Source organism: Trachypithecus francoisi, unplaced genomic scaffold (assembly GCF_009764315.1).
Source record: "Trachypithecus francoisi isolate TF-2019V2 unplaced genomic scaffold, Tfra_2.0 Lachesis_group8, whole genome shotgun sequence".
Lineage (NCBI taxonomy): Eukaryota > Metazoa > Chordata > Mammalia > Primates > Cercopithecidae > Trachypithecus > Trachypithecus francoisi.
The window spans coordinates 98,433,105-98,457,497 of NW_022681473.1; the positions used below are offsets into that span (position 1 = coordinate 98,433,105).

Consider the following 24,393-nt stretch of genomic DNA (forward strand, 5'->3'; position numbering starts at 1 on the left):
ACTAGATTTTTTTGAAGGACATCAAAAGAGAGTTTGATTATATCAGAAGCCCCCAAAAGAAGAGAGCCACTACAGTGGAATCAAGACATAGTAAAACATAGTTGATCCTTGACATTTGCAAAAGATACCACCATAGCATAGAATTTCCTTTTAAAACAAATATTTTACTCCTATCGTTATGTGTTCAATAAGAACCTTAATTACCAGTTGAGATGGAAGTGGTAGGCAAAGCTTACTAGCTCTGATAGCCTCCTACTTATCAGTTCCAAAGCATGTTTTAAGCCTTTGGCTCAGCAAAATGACACATCTCTCCATATGAGCAAGAGTGCTTTTTTCTTTTTTTTTTTCCTTTGAGACGTAGTCTTGCTCTGTCACCAGGCTGGAGTGCAGTGGTGTGATCTCTGCTCACTGCAGCCACCGCCTCCCGGGTTCAAGTGATTATTCTGCCTCAGCCTCCTGAGTAGCTGGGACTACAAGCATGCACCACCACGCCCGGCCAAGAGTGCTTTTAAATAATTCATTGTCAATGTTAAATTCCTGAGTACTCATTTCCTTATTTGCCTGGCTGTTTTCTATTTATCTTTCATGTCTGAATTTAAATGTCATATTTCTTTGGTCTTAGAGTAATAAAAAGTAAATATACTTCCCCCATCTCCCACCCCAATGGAGCCTTCCTCTGTCGCCCAGGCTGGAGTACTGTGGCTCCATCTTGGCTCACTGAAAGCTCTGCCTCCAGGGTTCGAGCGATTTTCCTGCCTCAGCCTCTTGAGTAGCTGGGATTACAGGTGCGCGACAATAAGCCCGGCTAATTTTTGTATTTTTAGTAGAGACAGGGTTTCAACATATTGGCCAGGCTGGTTGAACTCCTGACCTTGTGATCCTCCCACCTTGGCCTCCCAAAGTGCTGGGATTATAGGTGTGAGCCACCGCACCCAGTGTAAATTAACTTTTATTTTAATCCTGCTACCACTGCAAGCAAGGCAAACATTTTTGTGTTACAGCATTGCTTGTATAGATTTTAAGAAAATCTCATTTTAAATATGGAAATGTTAAGAAAAATTATTGTGCCTTTGATGAGAATATGCTTCTAATTGTACGGTTAAATCTATAAATACTGCAGTGTAAAATAATTATATATATACATTTTTTCACACCTCTCTATATATGCATATATATACATATACATATATACCTATATTTTTTTTTTGCAGACAGTGATGTGTATTCTGAAATTGTGAACCATGAGTCTAGCACTTAATGATCTGCTTATTTGCTGCCGTCAACTAGAACATGATAGAGCTACAGAACGAAAGGTAGTAAATTACTTAAATTCAATTTTTCCTTGAAATAAGTGTGATTAGTAACCCATTATTATTTCCTTTTTATTTTCAGAAAGAAGTTGAGAAATTTAAGCGCCTGATTCGAGATCCTGAAACAATTATACATCTAGATCGGCATTCAGATTCCAAACAAGGAAAATACTTGAATTGGGATGCTGTTTTTAGGTATTCTATTCAAATTTATTTTACTGTCTTCATTTTTCTCTTTCATACTTATTTCTGTTGTGATATTATTTTTGTGTGTCTTAACATTTGTCTTTGTTTCCTGTATATCATTATGCCTTGCATATGAATTTGGCATTTAATATTTATCCAAAACATAATTTTTAAAGCTTGTTCATAAACTTAAAAATTATAAATTATTTCTTCAATAAAATGTTTTAGACATATCTCACTCAAAATTGAGAGAGAATTTCTCTCATTTTAATTAGTTCACAAGACTTCAGATTAGAGAAAAAAATTATAATAAATGTTTGGATATTACTTTCACACCTTTAAATATTGCTCTGATTATAAGTAAATGCCACGTGTTAAATTGTAATAAAACAAGTAAAAGGAAGATTGGAATACTTGTATATGAATTTGGTTAAAAACAAAAAGAACCTTGGCCGGGCGCGGTGGCTCAAGCCTGTAATCCCAGCACTTTGGGAGGCCGAGACGGGCGGATCACGAGGTCAGGAGATCGAGACCATCCTGGCTAACACGGTGAAACCCCGTCTCTACTAAAAAATACAAAAAAACTAGCCGGGCGAGGTGGCGGGCGCCTGTAGTCCCAGCTACCTCGGAGGCTGAGGCAGGAGAATAGCGTGGACCCGGGAGGCGGAGCTTGCAGTGAGCCAAGATCGCGCCACTGCACTCCAGCCTGGGCGACAGAGCAAGACTCCATCTCAAAAAAAAAAAAAAAAAAAACCTCAAACAATGAAAAAACACAACTGATTGCTGGACAGCAATCAGTTAAACCAACAGGGTTGATGCATTTTTACACTGAGATATCATTTTCAACCATGAAATCCATTTATAACTAGAAACAGATTGTAAGAATTAGGAAAGATGAATAAAGTATTTTAAATAGTGAGAGTATTAAATAAACTAGAAATAACATTTGTTGTCACAAGGAAGTATGTATTTAGTTGTCCTTCAGTGTTTATGACAGATTCTGTTTTATTTTTAGCTCCTATTTGGTATTAGATTGACTGTTGCAGATTTGAATGCATATAAAATGAAACGTACATGCTCTTTTTCCTCTGGCTTTCTAGTTTATTTTAAATACAACAAATATAACCTGAAGATGAATACTATTTTGTATAAGCTGATCTGGTAGGTCAAATATGTACCTGGCACTCCTGGCTAGTTATGAGTATCTTCTAGGCAGGCTTCATTTAATGGCTAGCAACATTACCAACTGCCTAAGAAAGAGGTAGATCCAGTACAGAATAACAGAAGGAGTTCAGAGAGGATTGAGAGGGTCCTTACTTTTAATGATAAATTTAGAAAGCAGGCAGTAAAGCAGTAGAAAGTCATAGAAGATTAAGGACTTTGCAAACCAGACATTAAATTGGTCTTGTAGGCGTTAGGCCTTGAAAGAGAGATTTAATTGTTATTCAGCTGGTATAGTAATCTAAGAAAGGTAGTTTAAAAGTTGCTTTTTGTGATGGCATGAACAGCTTTTGAAATTATTATAATTTAAGGATTCAACGAGTTTCTGAAATTGAATTTTGTTTTCTTGAAGGTTTTTACAGAAGTATATTCAGAAAGAAACAGAATGTCTGAGAATAGCAAAACCAAATGTATCAGCCTCAACACAAGCCTCCAGGCAGAAAAAGATGCAGGAAATCAGTAGTTTGGTCAAATACTTCATCAAATGTGCAAATAGAAGTAAGTGGTGTTATAAATTATAAATAAATGGCTTAACAGATTACTGTTTCATGGGTTTTTTTTCAGATCATTTTAAGGACTTAACTGTTGCATAAGTTTGTTCTAAATATAATAAGATTAAAAATTGAGTGCAAGTACATATAATGATTTTTATTTTTATTAAAAGGTTTTTTTTTTTTTTTTTTTAAGGCTAGTCAAGTGAAGCAGTGGGAGTGGAGAAGTAACAAAGAAATCTGTAACTGGTTGTGATCAATTAGTTGTAAAGACCACTGCACTCAGGCCAGCCTGATTTTTAATATTACTGTTTCAAATATTTGGGGAAATTTATTCAAGCATAGAATGACAGAAATCTGAGGATTGAAGGGATTTATTTATTTAAGAGATAGGGCGTCACTCTGTTACCCGGGCTGGAGTGCAATGGTGTGATGATAACTCACTGCAGGCTCAAGCTTCTGAGTTCCTAAGTGATCCTCCTGTCTTGGCCTCCTTGTAGCTAGGACTACAGATGTGCATCACCATGCCAGGCTAATTTTTTTTTTTTTTTAGTTGATGTTATTTCACTGTTTTGCCCAGGCTGATCTTGAACTCCTGACCTCAAGCAGTCCTCCACCTGCTCAGCCTCCCTAGTTATTGGTATTGCAGATGTGAGCCACCATGCCCAGTGAAGGAATTAAAAATTACTGTTTTAACTACCCAGTCTTGGATGCCCTCTATACATCCCTAGCCTTTAGGTAGAAGTGCAGTCTTAATGATTGAATATACTTTCAAGGCTTTCTTTTCCATCTTTGAATAGTATTAAGAGTATTAAAAACTGGCCGGGCGCAGTGGCTCACTCCTGTAATCCCAGCACTTTGGGAGGCCAAGGCAGGCAGATCACCTGAGGTCAGGAGATTGAGACCAGCCTGACCAACATGGCAAAACCTTGTCTCTACTAAAAATACAAAAATTAACTGGGCATGGTGGCACACACCTGTAATTCCAGCTACTTGAGAGGCTGAAGCACTAGAATTGTTTGAACCCAGGAGGCAGAGGTTGCAGTGAGCTGAGATTACGCCACTATACTCTATCCTGGGTGACAGAGCGAGACTCTCAAAAAAAAAAAAGTATTAAAAACCTGTCTTTTGTTACTGCTTCTCCCTTCTGAGAGTATATCAAAAACTCCTGTTTATTTTTTTAGTGTGACATCCTTAGAGATGTTTGAAGGTAGCCACAATATTTCCTGAGTCCTCATCTCTAAAGTTCATAAACTCACTCTCTTTATCTCATGTGACCTAGGTGTTATACCACTCTTCTCTGAATATTCTTCAGTTTAATTATCTGTCTTGAAGTGTGGGCCTCTACGTACAGGGAAGAGGCTAGAAAAACAAACAAAAACTGTGGGACTCATTTTTTTTAATACAAGATCTTGCTTTGTAGCCCAGGCTGGAGTGCAGTGGTGTGATCTTGGCTCACTGCAATCCCCGTCTCCTGGGGTCAGGTGATCCTCCTGCCTCAGCCTCCCAAGTAGCTGGGACTATAGACATGGGCCACCATGTGTGGCTAATTTTTGTATTTTTATTAGAGACAGGGTTTCACTGTGTTGACCAGGCTGGTCTCAAACTCCTGACCTCAAGTGATTTTCCCACCTTAGCCTCCTGAAATGCTGAGATTACAGGCGTGAGCCATTGCACCTGGCCAGGACTCAATCTTTTAGGTATATTCTGATTAGTACAGAGAGAAGCAAGTCTTACTTATCTTTCATTCTGTACTTTTACTGATTCATTCTAAGATCATGTGAGCTTCCTTGGCTGTCAGAACACTTAATTGACATTGTACTTACTATGATTTGAGGGAAAAAAAACCCCAAAAAAGATTTTTTTCTCCTGATGAGCCAGATCCCATCTTTAACTTGTACAATTAATATTGTGAAGAGTTGATTTTTTGGAACCAAAATGCAGGATCCTGGTAAGCTTTTGTAAGGAAATGGGCTTTATACATACCGAAAAGCTAGAGGCAGAAATGTGTGTTCAGGGAGTCCTGGGCTCTTCACAGATAAGGATGTTGCTTTGTGATACCAACTCTTAAGAATCAGAAGGGGCCGGGCGAGGTGGCTCAAGCCTGTAATCCCAGCACTTTGGGAGGCCAAGACGGGCGGATCACGAGGTCAGGAGATCGAGACCATCCTGGCTAATACGGTGAAACCCCATCTCTACTAAAAAATACAAAAAAACTAGCTGGGCGAGGTGGCAGGCGCCTGTAGTCCCAGCTACTTGGGAGGCTGAGGCAGGAGAATGGTGTAAACCTGGGGGGCGGAGCTTGCAGTGAGCTGAGATCCGGCCATTGCACTCCAGCCTGGGCGACAGAGCGAGACTGCGTCTCAAAAAAAAAAAAGAATCAGAAGGGTGGAGCACGGTTGCTCACACCTGTAATCCCAGCACTTTGGGAAGCTGAGGCAGGCGGATTACCTGAGGTCAGGAATTCGAGACCAGTCTGGCCAATATAGCGAAACCCCATCTCTACTAAAAATACAAAAAATAGGCCGGGCGCGGTGGCTCAAGCCTGTAATCCCAGCACTTTGGGAGGCCGAGACGGGCGGATCACGAGGTCAGGAGATTGAGACCATCCTGGCTAACACGGTGAAACCCCGTCTCTACTAAAAAATACAAAAAAATTAGCCGGGCGAGGTGGCGGGCGCCTGTAGTCCCAGCTACTTGGGAGGCTGAGGAAGGAGAATGGCGTGAACCCGGGAGGCGGAGCTTGCAGTGAGCTGAGATCCGGCCACCGCACTCCAGCCTGGGCGGCAGAGCGAGACTCCATCTCAAAAAAAAAAAAAAAAAAAAAAAAAAAATACAAAAAATAGCTGGGCGTGGTGGCGGGTGCCTATAATCCCAGCTACTCGGGAGGCTGAGGCAGGAGAACTGCTTGAACCTGGCAGGTGGAGGTTGCAGTGAGCTGAGATCGTGCCATTGCACTCCAGCGTGGGCAACAAGAGCAAAACTCTCAAAAAAAAAAAAAAAAAATCAGGAGAGCATCCAAATTAGTAAATATTTAGTACAAGTATGCAGATTATTAGTGAATGATATTTCAGAATGGTGATATGAGACTTGAGGGCAAAGTATAATTGTTTAGTCAATTTTCCACCTCCCCTGAGATGCCAGCTTGTGTGGATAACTTCAGCCCCTCGTCAGAGACTCCAGCAGAGACAAAGGAAAACTACTCCGAAATATTCTGCACCCACTTTGCTCTGTGTGGTAACTTTGTATCCGGTAAAATATTGTATTTGCTAGTAACGCTGGGATGTAGTAGGTACTTACTGAAAGAGTGAATGTGAGAGAAAGATAACACGTCAATTTTGTAACCCATCAGAAAAGTTTGCAGCGTGTACAGTAGTTTTGCCTTGCAGTGAACAAACCTTTTAATTGCAAAATTAACAAAGGAGATTACATTTGAAAATGCATCAGCGTGTTGTTTATAAGAAAGAGATGGTAAAATTATCAATGCAGGTCATTTAAGTAGTTGAAAATGTGTGTTTTTATTTACAGCTTCCTTTTCTTTCAAATTTGACTTTGTAACTTAAACCTTTTTAATCTTGGGGCAAAACCAGGGAGTTACTATGCCCTCACCCCACCTCAGTTTTTTTTTTTTTCCCCAAAAGATTGGAGGGTTGATGGAAATTTAACATATGTCTAGACTTTGCCACTCTTGCTTAGTATTGGTATCCAAGGTATGATGAAGGAAATAGAGATTAGAAAAAAAGAAGTAAAAGGCAGCTGAGAAGAAACAAGTAAGCAAATATTATGATTTCTCTCCTTTTTTTTTTTTTTCGAGACAGAGTCTTGCTTTGTTGCCAAGACTGGAGTGCAGTGGTGCAATCTCGGCTCTCTGCAGCTTCTTCCTCCTGGGCGCAAGCGATTCTCCTGCGTCAGCCTCTAGAGTAGCTGGGACTATAGGCACACGCTGCCAGGCCCGGGTGATTTTTGTATTTTTAGTAGAGGTGAGGGTTTTGCCATGTTGGCCAGGGTGGTCTCAAACTCCTGGCCTCATGTGATCTGCCTGCCTTTGCCTCCCAAAATGCTGTGATTATAGGTGTGAGCCACCATACCCAGCCTGTTGTTCATTTCTTTTCTTATCTTTTTTTTTGAGACAGAGTTTTGCTCTTGTTGCTCAGGCTAGAGTGCAGTGGCACCATCTCGGATCACTGCAGCCTCCTGGGCTCAAGCGACTCTCCCGCCTCAGCCTCCCAAGTAGCTGGGATTACAGGCATGCCCCACCATGCCCAGCTAATTTTGTATTTTTAGTAGAGATGGGATTTCACCATGTTGGTCAGGCTTGTCTTGAACTCCTGACCTCAAGAGATCCACCCGCCTTGTTGTCCCAAGGGGATGCTGGGATTATAGGCGTGAGCCACTGTGCCCAGCCTGTTCATTTCTTTATGTTAGCATTTGTCTGCTTTTGTACAAAGCTTAAATAGAGTCTAGATAATGTAAAACTCAGCTGTGAAAAATGTTAAGTTCTCTAAGATTCCTGAAAGTCTCTGCAGGTCGGCTGGGCACAGTGGCTCATGCCTCTACTCCTAGTACTTTGTGAGGCTGCGGCAAGCAGATTGCTTGAGCACAGGATTTTGAGACCAACCTGGGTAACATGGTGAGACTTCGTCTCTACAAAAACACAAAAACTAGCTAGGTGTGGTGGTGACCACCTATAGTCCCAGCTTTACGGAAGAAGATCGCTTGAGCCCAGGAGGCAGTGGTTGCAGTGAGCCAAGATCATGCTACCGCACTCCAACCTGGGTGACAGAGTGAGATCCTGTGTCCAAAAAAAAAAAAAAAAGTCTCTGCAGGCAACTTAGTTGTACTCTTAAGAAAGATTTGATACCAGAAGTTTGAGACCAATCTGGGCAACATAGGGAGACCCCATCTCTACACAAACTTAAAAAATTAGCTAGGTGCAGTGATGCTTGCCTGTAGTGGGTGGATCCCTTAGGTCTAGGAGGTCAAGGCTGCAGTGAGTCATGATGGGGCCACTGCACTCCAGCATGGGTGCCAGAGTGAGACTCTGTCTCAAAAACAAGCAAAACAATGAAAAAATGTCAACACATTACTTGAAATACTTCCCATATTTGGTAGGGGAGGGAGATATATTGGGATAAAGGACATAGAAAAATAAGATTTTATTATAATATTAATTTCTGTAGTTGTTCAACACAAATTAATTTTTATTGAGCATTTGCTATTGAGGCAGTCACTGGGCTTTTATGTCAGAATATAGAGATTAATTCCTTTCCTTAAAGATCTAATAATGCAATGGATGTTTTAGATTAGAAAAATGTTACAAGGACTGTAAGAGAGATGCACAGGGTACTAGAAAAAAGGATCACATGGTTGTGCATTTCATAACTGGACAGTGTCTAAAAAAATGAGCCATAAGTGAAGATGGTTTTATAGTTATATCACTATATATTTATTTACCATAGTCTGATACTTGTGAATGTAACTAGTTTCATCATACGAAAACCCTAATCCAGAATATATTCATATTTACATGAGTTGTGCTCTGCTCATAGTTATAGCAATAAATATATTCAATTTTAAGATTGTCAGTATTGAAAAATGGCATTTCTGCTGTGACATAAATATAATTTACTGAAAATGAGAATTAAATTATTTTTAAATGTAATTTTGTTACCTTCAAGAATATGTGTCTAGTAACGCTGAGTTTTCAGAATCTCTAATAAGTAAATAATATGCTGTTAAAAATGACTACGGGGGTCAGGCACAGTGGCTCATACCTATAGTCTCAGCACTTTGGGAGGCCAAGACAGGAGAATCCCTTGAGCTCAGGAGTTCAAGACCAGCCTGAGGAACATTGTGAGAGATTCTGTCTCTATGAAAAATTTATAAAATTAGCTGGGCATGGTGGCACAACATCTATAGTCCCAGGTACTCACGAGGCTGAGGTGGGAGGATCCCTTGAGCCTGAGAGGTTGAGGCTGCTTTGGGTGTGATCATGCCACTGCACACCAGCCTGGGTGATAGAGCGAGACCCTGTCATAAAAAAAAAAAAAAAATTACAACCTGAGGTATTTGTATGCCACAAATGCTATTATAGGACTTAGAACTAATTTTGCTTTCCAAAGTAAATATTCTCCTTGTAATCTTATGTTATTCTAATAAATTTATTCTTCATAAAGAGTGCCAAAAAGCTTGGGATCATTTTTGGTCTAACACCAGAAATTGTGAATTATTAAGGTTTTAGTTGTTTAAGTATGATTGCTTTTCGAGGTGGGCAGATCACTTGAGGTCAGTAGTTCAAGACCAGCCTGGGCAACATGGTGAAACCCCGTCTCTACTAAAAATACAGAAATTAGCTGAGTGTGGTGGTGCACACCTGTAGTCTCAGCTACTTGGGAGGCTGGGGTGGGAGAATCACTTGAACCTGGGAGGTGGAGGCTGCAGTGCACTGAGATTGTGCCACTGCGACAGACCAAGATTCTATCTCAAAAAAAAAAAAAAAAAAAAAAAGATTGTTTTTGCTATATATTCCTATAAAAGAGGCACTGGCAAACTTACTGTGTAAAGAGGCCAGATAGTAAATGTTCTTGACTTTATAGGCCATGTAGTAGTCATCTCTGTCTTAATTACAAAAGGAGCCATAGACAATAAGTAAATGAATGGATGTGACTATGTTCCAATGAAATGTTATTTACAAAAACAGCCAACTGGCTGAATTTTACTTGGGGCCATAATTTGCCAATTTCTTCTCTACAGAAGAAGGTTAGTTAATAGTAATTTCCCAAATGAAATTATTTACATAGTTGCCATTCCAAGTGTCTTTTATTTTTGTTTAAATTTATGTTTTTCTTTGTTTATTTTTAAATAGGAGCACCTAGGCTAAAATGTCAAGAACTCTTGAATTACATCATGGATACAGTGAAAGATTCATCTAGTGGTGCTGTTTACGGAGCTGATTATAGCAACATACTACTCAAAGACATTCTTTCTGTGAGAAAATACTGGTGTGAAATATCTCAGCAACAGTGGTTAGGTATGTTTTGAAGGTTGTTATTTGTGAATTTTTCCTCATGAAATGAAACTTCACCAAAGAAAGCACTTTGTCTATATCTGTCTATATCCCCCAAGGGACCTGACAGTTTAACAGTACTTTAGTAAAATTATGTGGTTATCGAACCTGACCCTTAATTTTTATTTATTATGTAGCTTCTGAATAAAATCATGAATAATATATCAGGTACCTGATACCAGAGCTGGAATTACAGTTGAAAGATACCATCTCCATCGTCAAGGAGTTGACAGTGGCAGAATAAAACCCAAATAAACCAGAGATGATAATGTGCTGTGATACAGATATATTTGGTTTCAGTAGGTATACAAAATAATGACACCTAAACTCAACCATGATTTAAGTAGAAAGGGAGAAAACCGAAAGAGAGAAGTACCATAAAAGTGAAAGCGGGCAGGGTGCGGTGGCTCACGCCTGTAATCCTAGCACGTTGGGAGGCCAAGGCAGGTTGTTTGCTTGAGCTCAGGAGTTCAGAAGACAATGTACGGGACCCACTGACTCACTAGATGTGTAGAGTGTGTGCTAGGGAGGAATCTTGTGTTGTTACCTGTTTATAGCTGGGAGGTACTGAGAGACCACAAAGGAAGGAAATTATGGTCAGAAATTGAAATATTTCAGTTTGTTGATTTCAAAGATGGAGCATTTCTGGGTTTGAGAATAAGTGAAAGTAGGATTTGACATTAGCAAGATGATTTTAAGTCAGATGTCTAAGTCTTCAAATACACGGACTGTAAAAGTTTAGAAGCTTTTTTTTTTTTTCATGGAAAAGTGTTTAAGCTAAATTTTGCCAACTAAAAGACATTTGTCCATATTCTTTATTGCCATTTTATTATTTCGAAATGAGATACATGTGAACCACAAAACTACTACCTAATCAGTAACCTCACTCCCACATTACACTCTACTGTTCCCATGAGAATAAACGCCTTCTCAGCTGTTGTACTAATTTCTTATGAGTCATTTGGAGCCTTTATGTTACTCTGAACACAAGATAGGCTGTGTCTGTACAGGGCCCTCAACAAGCTTAGAGACAGCCTTTGGGGAATAGGCTGGTGGTATCTAGGTTACTTAGCTCGATCTTTCCCCAGTATGGCTGCTCATATTTAGGGCATTTTACATTATCACTTGTAACCATGGCTGTCACTGAAAACAAAGGCAGTCTTTCCCCTGGTCTCCTTACTAAATTCTGTCATCTAGTGTGTTCTCTGAAACCCCCTTTTTATTTTTAAACTAACTACTCTTACTTCCTCTTTTTTTTCTTTTTTTAAGCTAACCTTCGCCACATCTTCCTGGATGTTACTTCTTATAATTAGCCTTTTTATCAAAATATTTTTTTACTTAGTTTTCCTTTTCTAAAACTTGCTTAGATGAGGACTCTGTGGGAGAAGTGAAGTCTGTGCTCAAAATATATATTCGGTACAGGTGGTGATTGAAGCCATGACTATGGATGAGATTTGTATATAGAATTTAGTGTGAGATGAGAAGAATGGCCTAAGACTGAGGCAGCATTTCCATATAAATTTTGGAATCAGCTTACTGATTTCTACAAAAGATCTTGCTGGGATTTTGATACTAATTGCATTGAATCTGTTGAACAATTTGGGAAGAATAGAAATCTTAACAATGTGGAGTTTTCAAATCCATGAACACTGTATATCTCTCCATTTACTTAGGTTTTTTGTTTGCTTGTTTGTTTGTTTTTTTTTTTTGAGACGGAGTCTCGCTGTGTCGCCCAGGCTGGAGTGCAGTGGCGCGATCTCGGCTCACTGCAAGCTCTGCCTCCCGGGTTCACGCCATTCTCCCGCCTCAGCCTCCGAGTAGCTGGGACTACAGGCGCCCACCACCTCGCCCGGCTAATTTTTTGTATTTTTTTTAGTAGAGACGGGGTTTCACCGTGTTAGCCAGGATGGTCTCGATCTCCTGACCTCGTGATCCGCCCGCCTCGGCCTCCCAAAGTGCTGGGATTACAGGCTTGAGCCACCGCGCCCGGCCTGCTTGTTTGTTTTTTGAGACAGAGTCTCCCTCTGTTGCACAGGCTGGAGTGCAGTGGCATGATCTCACTGCAACCTCCACCTCCTAGGTTCAAGCGATTCTCCTGCCTCAGCCTCCTGAGTAGCTGGGATTACAGGCATGTGCCACCACACCGGGCTAATTTTTATGTTTTTAGTGGAGACAGGGTTTCCTCATGTTGGCCAGGCTGGTCTCAAATTCCTGACCTCAGGTTATCTGCCTGCCTCGGCCTCCCAAAGTGCTGGGATTATAGACTTGAGCCACCGCACCTCGCCACTGATGTGTTTTTTGATTTCTATCATTAGTGTTTTATAATTGTCAGCATATAGATTTCTTATTGTAAATTGACAATTTTTTTCTTTAATTTTATATGTTAAAAAAATAGACACAGGATGTCACTGTGTTGCCTAGGCTGGTCTCAAATTCCTGGGCTCAAGTGATCCCCCCCTTGATCTCCCAAAGTGTTGGGATTATAGGCATGAACCACCACACCCAGCTGCAAATTGATATTTATTTATAATACTATAAACATAAAGATTTTGTATACGTTTTGTTAGATTTATACTGCAGTAGTTTGTAAATTGCATTGTTTTTAACATTTTGATTTTCAAATTGTTCAGTGCACAAAAATTATACAGAAGTACAGCTGAGTTTTGTATAGTGACCTTATATTTTGGGACCTTGCTAAAAACACTTATTAAATCTAGTAGCTTTCTTTGAATGTTCTTTGGAATTTTCTTTGTAGACAAACATGTCTTCTGTAAGCAGTAATTTTTTTTTTCTTTCTTTCTGAGCCATGTGGCTTTTATTTTGTTTTTGTGCCTTATTACATTGGCTAGGACGTCCAATGAGATTTTTTTATTGTGGTAAAATATATATAATATTTATAATTTTAACTGTTTTTAAGTGTACAGTTGTGTAGTATTAAGTGCATTCATATTGTTGTATAATCATCTCCACCATCCATCTCCAGAACTTTTTTTTCTATACTCAGTAAACAATAATTTACCATTTCCCCTCCCCTAACCCCTGGCAGCTACCATTTTACTTTCTGTCACTATGAATTTGGCTATTTTGGGTGCTTCATTTTTATGGATTGAATGTTTATGTCCCACCAATTATGTTGAAATCTAACTCCCAAAGGGATGGTATTTGGAAGTGTGGGATTTAGGAGGTAATTAGGTCATGCAGGTTGAGCCTTCATGGATGGGATTAATGCCCCTGTAAAAAGAGGCGGGAGAGCTAACTTGCTGTCTTTCTGCCATGTGAAGATACAGTTCAAAGTCAGTAGTCTGCAGCCCCAAAGAGGGCCCTCACCAGAAACCCACAGTGCTGGCATCTGGATCTGCTTTCAGCCTCCAACATTGAGATAAATAAATTTCTGTGGTTTCTAAGCCACCTAATCTATGATACTTTGTTATAGCAGCCTGAAGTAAAGGACTCCTACAAGTATTTGTCCTTTTGCAAATTACACTTACTAAAATGTCTCTGAGGCTCATCAGTGTTAGAGCTTGTGTCAGAATTTCGCTCTTTGTAGAAACTGAACACTATTCTGTTGTGTGTATATGCCACATTTTGTTCATTCATCAGCTGGTGGACATGGGTTGTTTCTACCTTCTGATTATTGTGAAGAATGCTACCACGAACATCAGTATACAAATTTCTCCTGAGTTTCCTGCTTTCAGTTCTTTTGATTATCTACCCGGAAGTAGAATTGCCAGATCATGTGGTAATTCTATATTTAATTTTTTAAGGAACCAACATCCTGTTTTACACAGGAGCTACACCATTTTACATTCTCACCAGCAGCACACAAGGGTTCCAGTTTCTCTACATTCTCCCTAGAACAACTAGTAGAAAATGAGGATTCCCCTTCCAGGCCTTGAAAGCCCTGTGTAATTGTGCTCCTTCCTACCTGTCTAACTTAACTAAAGCGCTTCTAATTTCTGTGTTTAAGCTACACTGACAATTATTCAGTTTCCCAAACCTAGTGGTTTCCATTTTTTTAAATAGACTTTTATCTTTTAGAGGAATTTTAAGTTTACAGCAAAACTGAATGGAAAGTCCACTGGACACACACAGCATGCCCTACTGTCAACTTCTTGCACCAGTAGTACATTTGTTATCATCAGTAGACCTATGCTGGGACACATCCTTATTATCCAGAGTCCAAGATTCACTTTTGGTGGTACATATGCTACGGATTTTGACAAGTGTATTGACATTTTAAAAGATCTTTTACTGTATCTAATGAGATGGTCGTATTTTTTTTTCCTCTGGGAGAGAATGGTAACAATTATTCACTACTATAGTATCATAAAGAATAGTTTCACTGCCAGAAAAATCATCTGTGCTTTACCTGTTCATCTCTTCCTCCTTGCAAACTGTGGGAACCACGGATCTTTTTGCCATCTTCATGGTTTGGCCTTTTCCAGCATATATAGTCATGCATCTCTTACCAATGTGGATATGTTCCGAGAAATACATCATTAGGCAATTTCTTTTTTGTGTGAACATCATAGGGTGTATTTATACAAACTTAGATGGTATAACACTACACACCTAGGCTGTTTGGTATTACTGCTCCTGCACTACAAACCTGTGCAGCATGTTACTGTACTGAATGCTGCAGGCAGTTGTGACACAATGGCAAGTATTTGTGTATCTAAACATATATAAACATAGAGAAGGTACAGTAAAAGTATGGTATAAAGGATAAAACATGGTGCACTTGTCTAGGGCACTTACCATGAATGGAACTTGCAGGACTGGAAGTTGGTCTGGGTATGTAAATGTGTGGTAATGTGAAGGCCTGGGGTACTATATACTACTGTAGAATTTATAAACACTTAGTCTGTACTAAATTTAAAAATATATATTTTTCTTTCTTCAATACTAAGTTAACATTAGCTACTGTAACTTTTACTTTAAAGTTAAACTTTTTGATTCTTTTGTAATTAACACTTAGCTTAAAATACGGAATGCATTGTACAGCTGTACAAAAATGTTTTTTCTTTATATAGTTATAGATGTTTTTTCTTTTGTTCTGTAAGCTTTTTAAATGAAATTATTATTATTCTATTTTTTCCTTTAAACTTTTTTGTTTAAAACAAAGACACAAACACACACATGAGCTTAGGCCTACATAAGGTCGGGATCATCAGTATCATTGTCTCCCGTCTCTGCATCTTGTCCCCTTGGTAGAACTTCAGGGACATGCATGGAGCTTTCATCTCCTGTGATAATGGTGCTTTATTCTGAAATACCTCCTAAAGGACCTACATGAGACTGTTTTACTGTTTTTGTTTGTTTGTTTGTTTGTTTTTTTATGGAGAAGGAGGAATATAGTATAAAATAGTGATAAAAAGCATAGTAGAGTAAGTACATGAACCTAACATAGTCATTTACCAGTAACTTAGTCGTTTATTATCGTTTTCAAGGTTTATGTACTGTACATGATTGTATGTGTTACACTTTTATATGACTGACAGTGCAGTGGGTTTTTTTTTACACAAGTATCACCACAAATGCTTGTGAGTGATTTCTTGTGCTATGACATCACTAAGTATTTAAACAGGAAATTTTCAGTTCTAATATAATCTTATGGTACCACCTTTTCATATTGCCATTTGTCATTGAACAGAATGTTGTCATATAGTGTGTGACTGTGGTTGGAATCATAACAGTATGTATCCTTTTCAGATTGTCTTCTTTCATTTAGTAATATGCATTTAAGTTTCCTTCATGTCTTTTTCTTTCTTTTTTCTTTTTCTTTTTTTTTTATTTTTGAGATAGGGCCTCACTCTGTCACCCAGGCTGGAGTGTGGTGGTGTGATCATGCATCACTGCAGCTTCAACCTCCTGAGCTCAAATGATCCTCCCACCCCCTTCCAAGTAGCTGGGACAACAGATACAAGCTATTACACCCTGCTAATTTTTCATTTTCAGTAGAGATAAGGTCTTATTATGTTGCTCAGGCCAGCAACTTGAACTCAGCCTCACAAAGTGTTGGGATTACAGGTGTGAGCCACCGTTCTCAGCTCCTCCATGTCTTTTTATGGCTTGATAGGCTGAGGTGGGAGGATCACTTGAGCCCAGGAGTCCAAATCCAGCCTGGGAAGCATAGTGAGACTTCCGTCTCTTAAAAAAAACAAAAAAAGACCAAAGTTACTGATATTAGAAATGAAATGAGATCTAATTGCAGATCCTATAGATATTAAAAGGATAATAAGGAAACACTATGAACATCTCTTAATTTAAATGGGTCAGTTCCTCAAAAGCATACATTATCAAAGGTTATCCAATATAAAATAGATAATTTGACTAGTCCCATAACTATTAGAATAGATTGAATTAAAGAAATTAAATCCATAATTTAAAGCCTTTCATAAGACAAATTGGGAACAAGATAAGGATATGCACTCTCACCACTCCTTTTCAACATTATATTGGAGGTTCTAGCCAGAGTAGTTAGACAAGAAAAATAAAAGGCATACAGATTGGAAAGGAAGAAATAACACTTCCCTTTTGTAGATGACATGATTGTCTATATTTAAAGTCCCAATATACACAAGTATAACTGTGTAATCATGTTATTTGGGGGCTGGGCGCAGTGGCTCACACCTGTAATCTCAGCACTTTCGGAGGCTGAGGCAGGTGGATCATCTGAGATCAGATGATGGCTTCCTCCAAAACAGGACAGATTTACCTATAGCCTCTTCATTATAAAAAGCTTGCAGTTTCTCTGTTATAACTCAGTCCACTGTTTCACAGTGTCAAGTGTCCCATTTCATCTTGCCTTTGGTACTGGGGAACTGGTGCAAAAATGAAGGTAGTCTGGCTACTATCATTGCTGGGAGAAATAAACTGTCCTTTTTGTCTTATCAGGAATCTCAGATCTCCTGCCAGCACTCAGGAAACTGTCATGCTAATTTATTAGGTAACAAGTAGGGCAAAATCTCAGCCAGGCACAGTGGCTTATGTGTGTAATCCTAGCACTTTGGGAGGCCAAAGCAGGTGGATCACTTGAGCTCAGGAGTTCAAGACCAGCCTGGGCAACATGGTGAAACCCTGTCTCTACCTAAAATACAAATCAGTTGGGTGTGGTTGTGTGGACCTCTAGACCCAGCTACTTGGGAGGCTAAGGTGGAGGATTACCTGAGTCTGGGGAGACTGAAGCCACAGTGAGCCGCCATCTTACCACCACACTCCAGTTTGGGTGATAGAGTAAGACTCTACCTCAAATAAATAAGAAACAAACCAAGCAGAGTAAAATTTCATACCCTTCATAGGTCTCAACACATTTTGTGCATATTAATAATCAAACAGTATTATTATTTTAAAAAACTGCGGAGGCCAGGCCCAGTGACTCATGCCCATAATCCCAGCACTTTGGGAGGCCAAGGTGGGTAGATTACTTGAGGCCAGGAGTTTGAGAGTAGCCTGACCAACATGGTGAAACCCCATCTTTACTAACAATACAAAAATCAGCCAGGCATGGTTTTGTGCGCCTGTGGTCCCAGCTACTTGGGAGGCTGAGTCATGAGAATCACTTGAACCCAGGAGGCAGAGGTTGCCGTGAGCCAAGATTGCACCATTGCACTCCAGCATGGACGACAGAGCAAGACTCTGTCTCAAAAAGAAGAAAAAAGAAAAAAAAAAAACCCGTGGAGTATGTACTGTAAGTGCTTTGTTGGGCCTAGGTGACGGAACAGAGGCGTAGAGAAGTAATGTTTCTGCGATCTGGCTCTTAAACTGGTGCCCTCACAGCAGTTTATAGTTGTTTCTGTCTTAAAGGCATTTTATATAAGATAAAATTAAATACTGATAGAGTACTTTTACTATGTTAAAAGTAAATTAGTGCTGTTTTAAAATCATTTTTCTGTATGGGATTATGGAATATTTAAGTTGTAACATTTAATACATTTTGATTTTTAAAAAATCATGACTAATAATTTTTTTTTCTTTTTTTTAAGAATTGTTCTCTGTGTACTTCACGCTTTATCTGAAACCTTCACAAGATGTTCATAGAGTTTTAGTGGCTAGAATAATTCATGCTGTTACCAAAGGATGCTGTTCTCAGACTGATGGATTAAATTCCAAATTTTTGGACTTTTTTTCCAAGGCTATTCAGTGTGCGAGGTAATCTAATCCCTTTTTCTTTTGTTTTATATTGAAATACTTTTGACCTTCTTGCAAGACCATGTTTTAGACTCAATAACTAAGAATTCTACCTTTAAATAAAACATTGATCCATCATAACAACTAGTGGATTCCTGAAGAGACAACCAAGTCTGACACTTTCTGAATATCCAATATGCAGAACACTGCACGATGTTTTCAAGTGGGAGATGTGTCTTGCTGATGTTCTGTTGACCAGGAAAGTTAAATATCCTCTAAGCCGTTGCATTTCCCCCATTTTTGAGGATGGTTGTAATATACTGAGAATAAAATAAAATAGGAAAATATTTTGGAAATATTACTACTGTACATATGTGTGGCAGTACTCAATTTATAATGTAAGACATTTTATAAATGGTGTTATGAATCAGTTTTGTTTATTTTTAGATAATGTTTTAGCAGCAGGGAGAGCTAACAGAAGTGGTCTCTTAACACCAAATAAGAACTAATTTTTTGTTAGTGTGAAGTAATGCTGTTATTATTATTTTTTTAATGGTTTTGAAATTAAGACTATTGTTTGAAAATTAGAGTTTTTTTTTCTTTTCTTCCAGCATATCACTTCGTAACTGTCTTCAGTTTGTGCAGTTTGTTCCCCCTGTTACACCCAGTTGAGTTTGTTTGTTTCCTCACAGACAGGAAAAGAGCTCTCCAGGTCTAAATCATATCTTAGCAGCTCTTACTATCTTCCTCAAGACTTTGGCTGTCAACTTTCGAATTCGAGTGTGTGAATTAGGAGATGAAATTCTTCCCACTTTGCTTTATATTTGGACTCAACATAGACTTAATGATTGTTTAAAAGAAGTCATTATTGAATTATTTCAACTGCAAATTTATATCCATCATCCAAAAGGAGCCAAAACCCAAGAAAAAGGTATAAAGGAAATGTTTACTGTTTTGAATTGGCTTCTTCATTCAATCGTAGAGGTTTAAGTATAAAATTAGTGTTCTTTAGGAGACTATGACTTTCCTCTGGATTGCTCCGGTTGATAATGTTAATTTGCAATGAGAATGTTTTTCATAGAGTTTTTAGAATTTGAAGCAGTGGTGGCAGATTCTGTTATGCCTTTCTATTTGTTCAATACAGTGTTAGGTATTATGGAAAATACAAACAAATCTGAGACATTGTTCCCTCTAGGAGCTAATTATGCATCATTACTTAGGTACTGAGAGGTCTGACACAGACTATAGGGCAAAAAAATTTAAAGAAAGCAGGATCTTGTTTATCTACCTATTGCTTTTATTAGAAGATAAAATACGTAAATTGGACTAAAACCAGTCAGATTATTCAGCTCCTAAGGAAGATACATACATATTACTTTAATAGGAATGTGAGGCAAAAACAGGGAAATTGCTTCCTTAAGCCTCATAGTTACTCTAGGGCCCTGTTTGCCCTAGTAGAGTATCACTTATTAAGGAGAATCACTTATTCTCCTTAATTCCTTCATATATATCCTATACCAAGAGAGTATTGCCCAGAAGGTGTAGTGCTTTTCTGTAGTTAGGAACTTTATTGACTAGAACTAGAGTTTCCTCTTGCTTTGTCTATGATTGCCTTTGTGCTTGTACTAGCCTTTGGACCAACTCATCATGGCTAGTATAGTGACTTTCTTAAGACGGCATACCACACTGAGTAATAGCAGCTATAATGGAGGAAATGTCTTGTAGCCACTTCTTTTTTTTTTTTTTTTTTTTTTTTTTAAGACAGAGTCTCACTCTGTCACCCAGGCTGAAGTGCAGTGACAATGTCAGCTCACTGCAACCTCCGCCTCCTGGGTTCAAGCAATTCTCCAGCCTCAGCCTTCTGATTAGCTGGGATTACAGGTGCCCGCCACCATGCCTGGCTAACTTTTGTATTTTAATAGAGATGGGGTCTTACCATGTTGGCCAAGCTGGTCTTGAGCTCCTGACCTCAAGCCATTCACCTGCCTCGGCCTCCCAAAGTGCTGGGATTATAGGCATGAGCCACTGCGCCTGGCCGTGTGGCTACTTTTTATCAAAAGTAGCTGTGTATTTGTTTTATGGGCTCTTCTAATAAGTATATCTAGATAATATGTAGCCCATGACACTACCATAAGTGAAAGAATAGTGACTTTTCATAGTTTTTCATCTTTTACTCACCTCCTCTCACCAGGATGAAGATCAGGCTTATTAGGAGGTGATATGATATGTTTAGGGATTTAGTTAACTGTGTATTTAGGATGAATTTAAAATGGGCAGGATGATGAGGATGCCAGAAAAGCTAATGTAGTTTCAGACTACATTAATAGATTTTATAGTACCTTGTTTGTGGGAAATAATAGACCTTTTGTTCCACACACTAGTCAGACCACAGTTGGATTATCATGTTCACCACATTTTGTACAGTCAGCATTTTAAGTTGACTGGAACGTGTCTTGGGGAATATGACTGAAGTGGTGAGAAGTCTGAATACTATGTCATTTGTACACTAGTTGAAGGAACTGGTAATATTTTTCTCTTAGGCCAGAAAAAGGCATATGGAGAACTTGGTCCTCATATCAAAGACGGAACATATTAATTCTATTTGCCTCAGGTGGGAGAATAAATTGGAGAAAGGCAGATTTTAGGTCAGAATATGGAAGAAATTTGTAAGAAATACAGTTACATAAACGTAAAATGGACAGTTATGAATTAGAGTTTGTCAAGGATCTTGTCAGAAGAGGCATTAGTACTGGATAGAAGGTTGGACCATAAGTCTTCTAACGTTGATGCGGCTTGACAGCTGAATAATTTTGTGGGAGCTAGCAGTGTAAGCAGAGTACATAAATAAATTACATTTTAATTTTTTGGTTTACAGGTGCTTATGAATCAACAAAATGGAAAAGTATTTTATACAACTTATATGATCTGCTAGTGAATGAGATAAGTCATATAGGAAGTAGAGGAAAGTATTCTTCAGGATTTCGTAATATTGCCGTCAAAGAAAATTTGATTGAATTGATGGCAGATATTTGTCACCAGGTACAGTAAGTAGGTCATGTCACATTTAGAAATTTCCTGTTAATTTTTTTTTAAAACTGGGCATTTTGGGCTTTTAAAACCTGTGTTCTTACAAAAAGCCTATAAAATGACTCTGTACATGCAACTATTCCTTTCAAAATATCAGAAATATTTGGAATTACCTTTGTAACTTAAAAGTTAATGCATTTGCAGATATAGACTTACTGAAAACAAACAATGAACTTTTTCATTCTTAAATGATTGTCTCTAGGAAATAAGGTGACCCTAACACTAATGATTCGATTCGATTCGACTCTGTTTTACAAAGTGCTGGAATTACAGGCATGAGCCACCAAGCCCAGTCTGTTATTTTTTTTGTAATTAAGCTAGAGTTCACGTAGCATAAAATTCATGATTTTGAGTTGTACATTTCAGTAGTTTTTAGTATTTTTACTATGTTGTACAACCATCATCACTAATTCCAGAAAATTTTTTTTTTTTTTTTTTTTTGAGATGGAGCCTCACTCTGTCACCCAGGCTGGAGTGCAGTGGTGCAGTCTCGGCTCACTGCAAACTCCCCTTCCCGGGTTCAAGTGATTCTTCTGCCTCAGCCTCCCGAGTAGCTGGGACTACAGGTGCCTGCCACCACGCCCAGCTAATTTTTGTATTTTTAGTATAGACAGGGTTTCACCATATTGGCCAGTCTGGTCTCCTGGACTCCTGACCTTGTGATCCATCCGCCTCGGTCTCCCAAAGTGCTGGGATTACAGGCGTGAGCCACCGTGCCCAGCCCAGAACTTTTTTATCATCCCAATAGAAACCTCATCCCTTCCTAGCATTCAGTCCCCATTCCCTGCATCTCCTAGATCCTGGCAACCAGCCACTACTCAGTCTTGGTTTTTGTGGATTTTCCTGTTTGGAACAGTTCATTTAAATGGAATCATACAATATGTGAGTCTTTTGTGTCTGGTTTCTTTCACTTAGCATAATGTTTTCAGAGTTCATCCATGTTTTACCATGAATCAGTGCTTCATTTTTATTACGGAATAATATTCAGTTGTATGGATATACTCCATTTTACTTACCTATTCATCACCTGGTGGCCTAATGTTTCTTAAATAAAACTCTTTTCCCCAGAGGTTGGGTTAACATCCTGAGTAGTAATTTCACTCTGTCAAATATTTCCTTAATATTTCTTAAAATTTCTTAAATTTAAAAAATTGAGTCCCTTTGAAAGTAAAGGTTTTGGCTTTACTTTTAGATTTCTTAGTGCTTTTAGTAAATGTTCCCAGGAAATAAAACTAATGCATTACTTGGTAATACCTGCTTTCTACAAGTGCCATTATTGTCATGCAAAATGTTTGTTTCTTACTGTGTTATCAGATTTATGTGTTTCTGTAATGTATTACTCTTGCTTTATGAGTTCCCTGTATCTTCATTTCAGAAAGGATGTTTTTTTTCCCCCTAATGAAATATTAGAAGACAATAGCAATGAAAAAAGTGGATTTGGCCAGGCGCGGTGGCTCACGCCTCTAATCCCAGCACTTTGGGAGACTGAGGTGGGCGGATCACCTGAGGTTGGGAGTACAAGACCAGTCTGACTAACATGGAGAAACTCCATCTCTACTAAAAATAAAAAGTTAACTGGGCATGGTGATGCATGCCTGTAATCCCAGCTACTCAGGAGGCTGAGGCAGGAGAATTGTTTGAACCTGGGAGGCAGAGGTTGTGGTGATCCGAGATCGTGCCATTCCACTCCAGCCTGGGCAGCAACAGCGAAACTCCGTCTCAAAGAAAAAAAAAAAAAAGTGGATTTATTTTTATTTTACAGGTTTTTAATGAAGATACCAGATGCTTGGAGATTTCTCAATCTTATACTACTACACAAAGAGAATCTAGTGATTACAGTGTACCTTGTAAAAGGAAGAAAATAGAACTAGGCTGGGAAGTAATAAAAGATCACCTTCAGAAGTCACAGAATGATTTTGATCTTGTGCCTTGGTAAAATGTTATCATTTTCTCATTCAGTGTCATTTTATTCTCTTTTATGTTATTTTTCAGAAAACTTTCAGTGGAATCCTTTCATCTCAACCAGAACTAAGTCTTTTGTCTACCCCCAAACCTATTACTAGCAAAGGGATATGTGATTGCCATGACAAATGAGATCAGTCATTAATGGCTCACTTGCTGGGGCCAAGGGCAAGGCCAACTTTTCTAATCATATTGTCATAGCAAGTTAAGAAGGAGGACTGGCTGGCTGATAGGCAATTAGAAGTGTGTGCCTCATGGAATTCACTGAATTGTACACTTCAACAAAAGATTTTAGCATACATAGCACCTTCTAATAGAATTAGGAAGAAGTTAAAGATAACTTTAAGAAATCACAATAATTTTGACCTTATGATAAAAAGTTATTTTCTCTTATTTTCTGTCTTCTTTATTCTCATATAATGTTCCCATGTATATTTAAGTAAGCAAATAAATTATGGAATACTTTGGAATCCCAAAATATTAGGTCTGGTAAGGATGTTTAGAATTTATCTAGTTCAGCCTGTTTGCTTTACTGAAAAGAAACTGAAACCCAGAGAGGTTAAGCAACTTTTGTAAGGACAGAGATTTATAGATTATAGTCAAACTCGTGATCAGTGCTCTTTTGATTACCATGTTGATGGAATGTTTAAATGTAAGTGACTTCAGGGGGAAAAGCATATTGATTTAAATACCTATTACTTAAGCTCATTTTTATATTTAAGAGTAGCTGTTTAAGATTCTTAATTTGTCCATTTAGTCGAGTTGTTTATTGAACACCTGCTGTGGGCGAAGTGTTAGGGATACAGAGACGAATAACATAAGATTCCTATTCTTAAATATCACACATTCTAGAGAATACAACCTAGAGGTTGCTGAGTGCAACCTCCGCCTTCTGGGTCCAAGTGGTTATCCTGCCTCAGCCTTCTGAGTAGCTGGGATT

The 24,393-nt window shown here is 38.6% G+C and overlaps 1 protein-coding gene across 7 annotated transcripts in view; it reads left to right on the forward strand.

The window, feature by feature from the left end:
• Positions 1-24,393, forward strand: part of ATM (ATM serine/threonine kinase) — a 135,494-nt gene that overhangs the window by 3,554 nt on the left and 107,547 nt on the right. For 5 of the 7 annotated variants that reach the window (XM_033206747.1, XM_033206750.1, XM_033206751.1 and 2 more), the window contains exons 2-9: positions 1,212-1,313; positions 1,393-1,505; positions 3,070-3,215; positions 10,074-10,238; positions 18,260-18,425; positions 19,097-19,335; positions 21,280-21,443; positions 23,254-23,423. In XM_033206747.1, coding sequence (XP_033062638.1) covers positions 1,242-1,313; positions 1,393-1,505; positions 3,070-3,215; positions 10,074-10,238; positions 18,260-18,425; positions 19,097-19,335; positions 21,280-21,443; positions 23,254-23,423 — 1,235 coding nt within the window. In that variant the 5' untranslated portion in view covers positions 1,212-1,241. Of the gene's footprint in view, positions 1-1,211; positions 1,314-1,392; positions 1,506-3,069; positions 3,216-10,073; positions 10,239-18,259; positions 18,426-19,096; positions 19,336-21,279; positions 21,444-23,253; positions 23,424-24,393 lie in introns of those variants that run through there. The other 2 variants (XM_033206753.1, XM_033206749.1) reach the window with 2 other exon arrangements.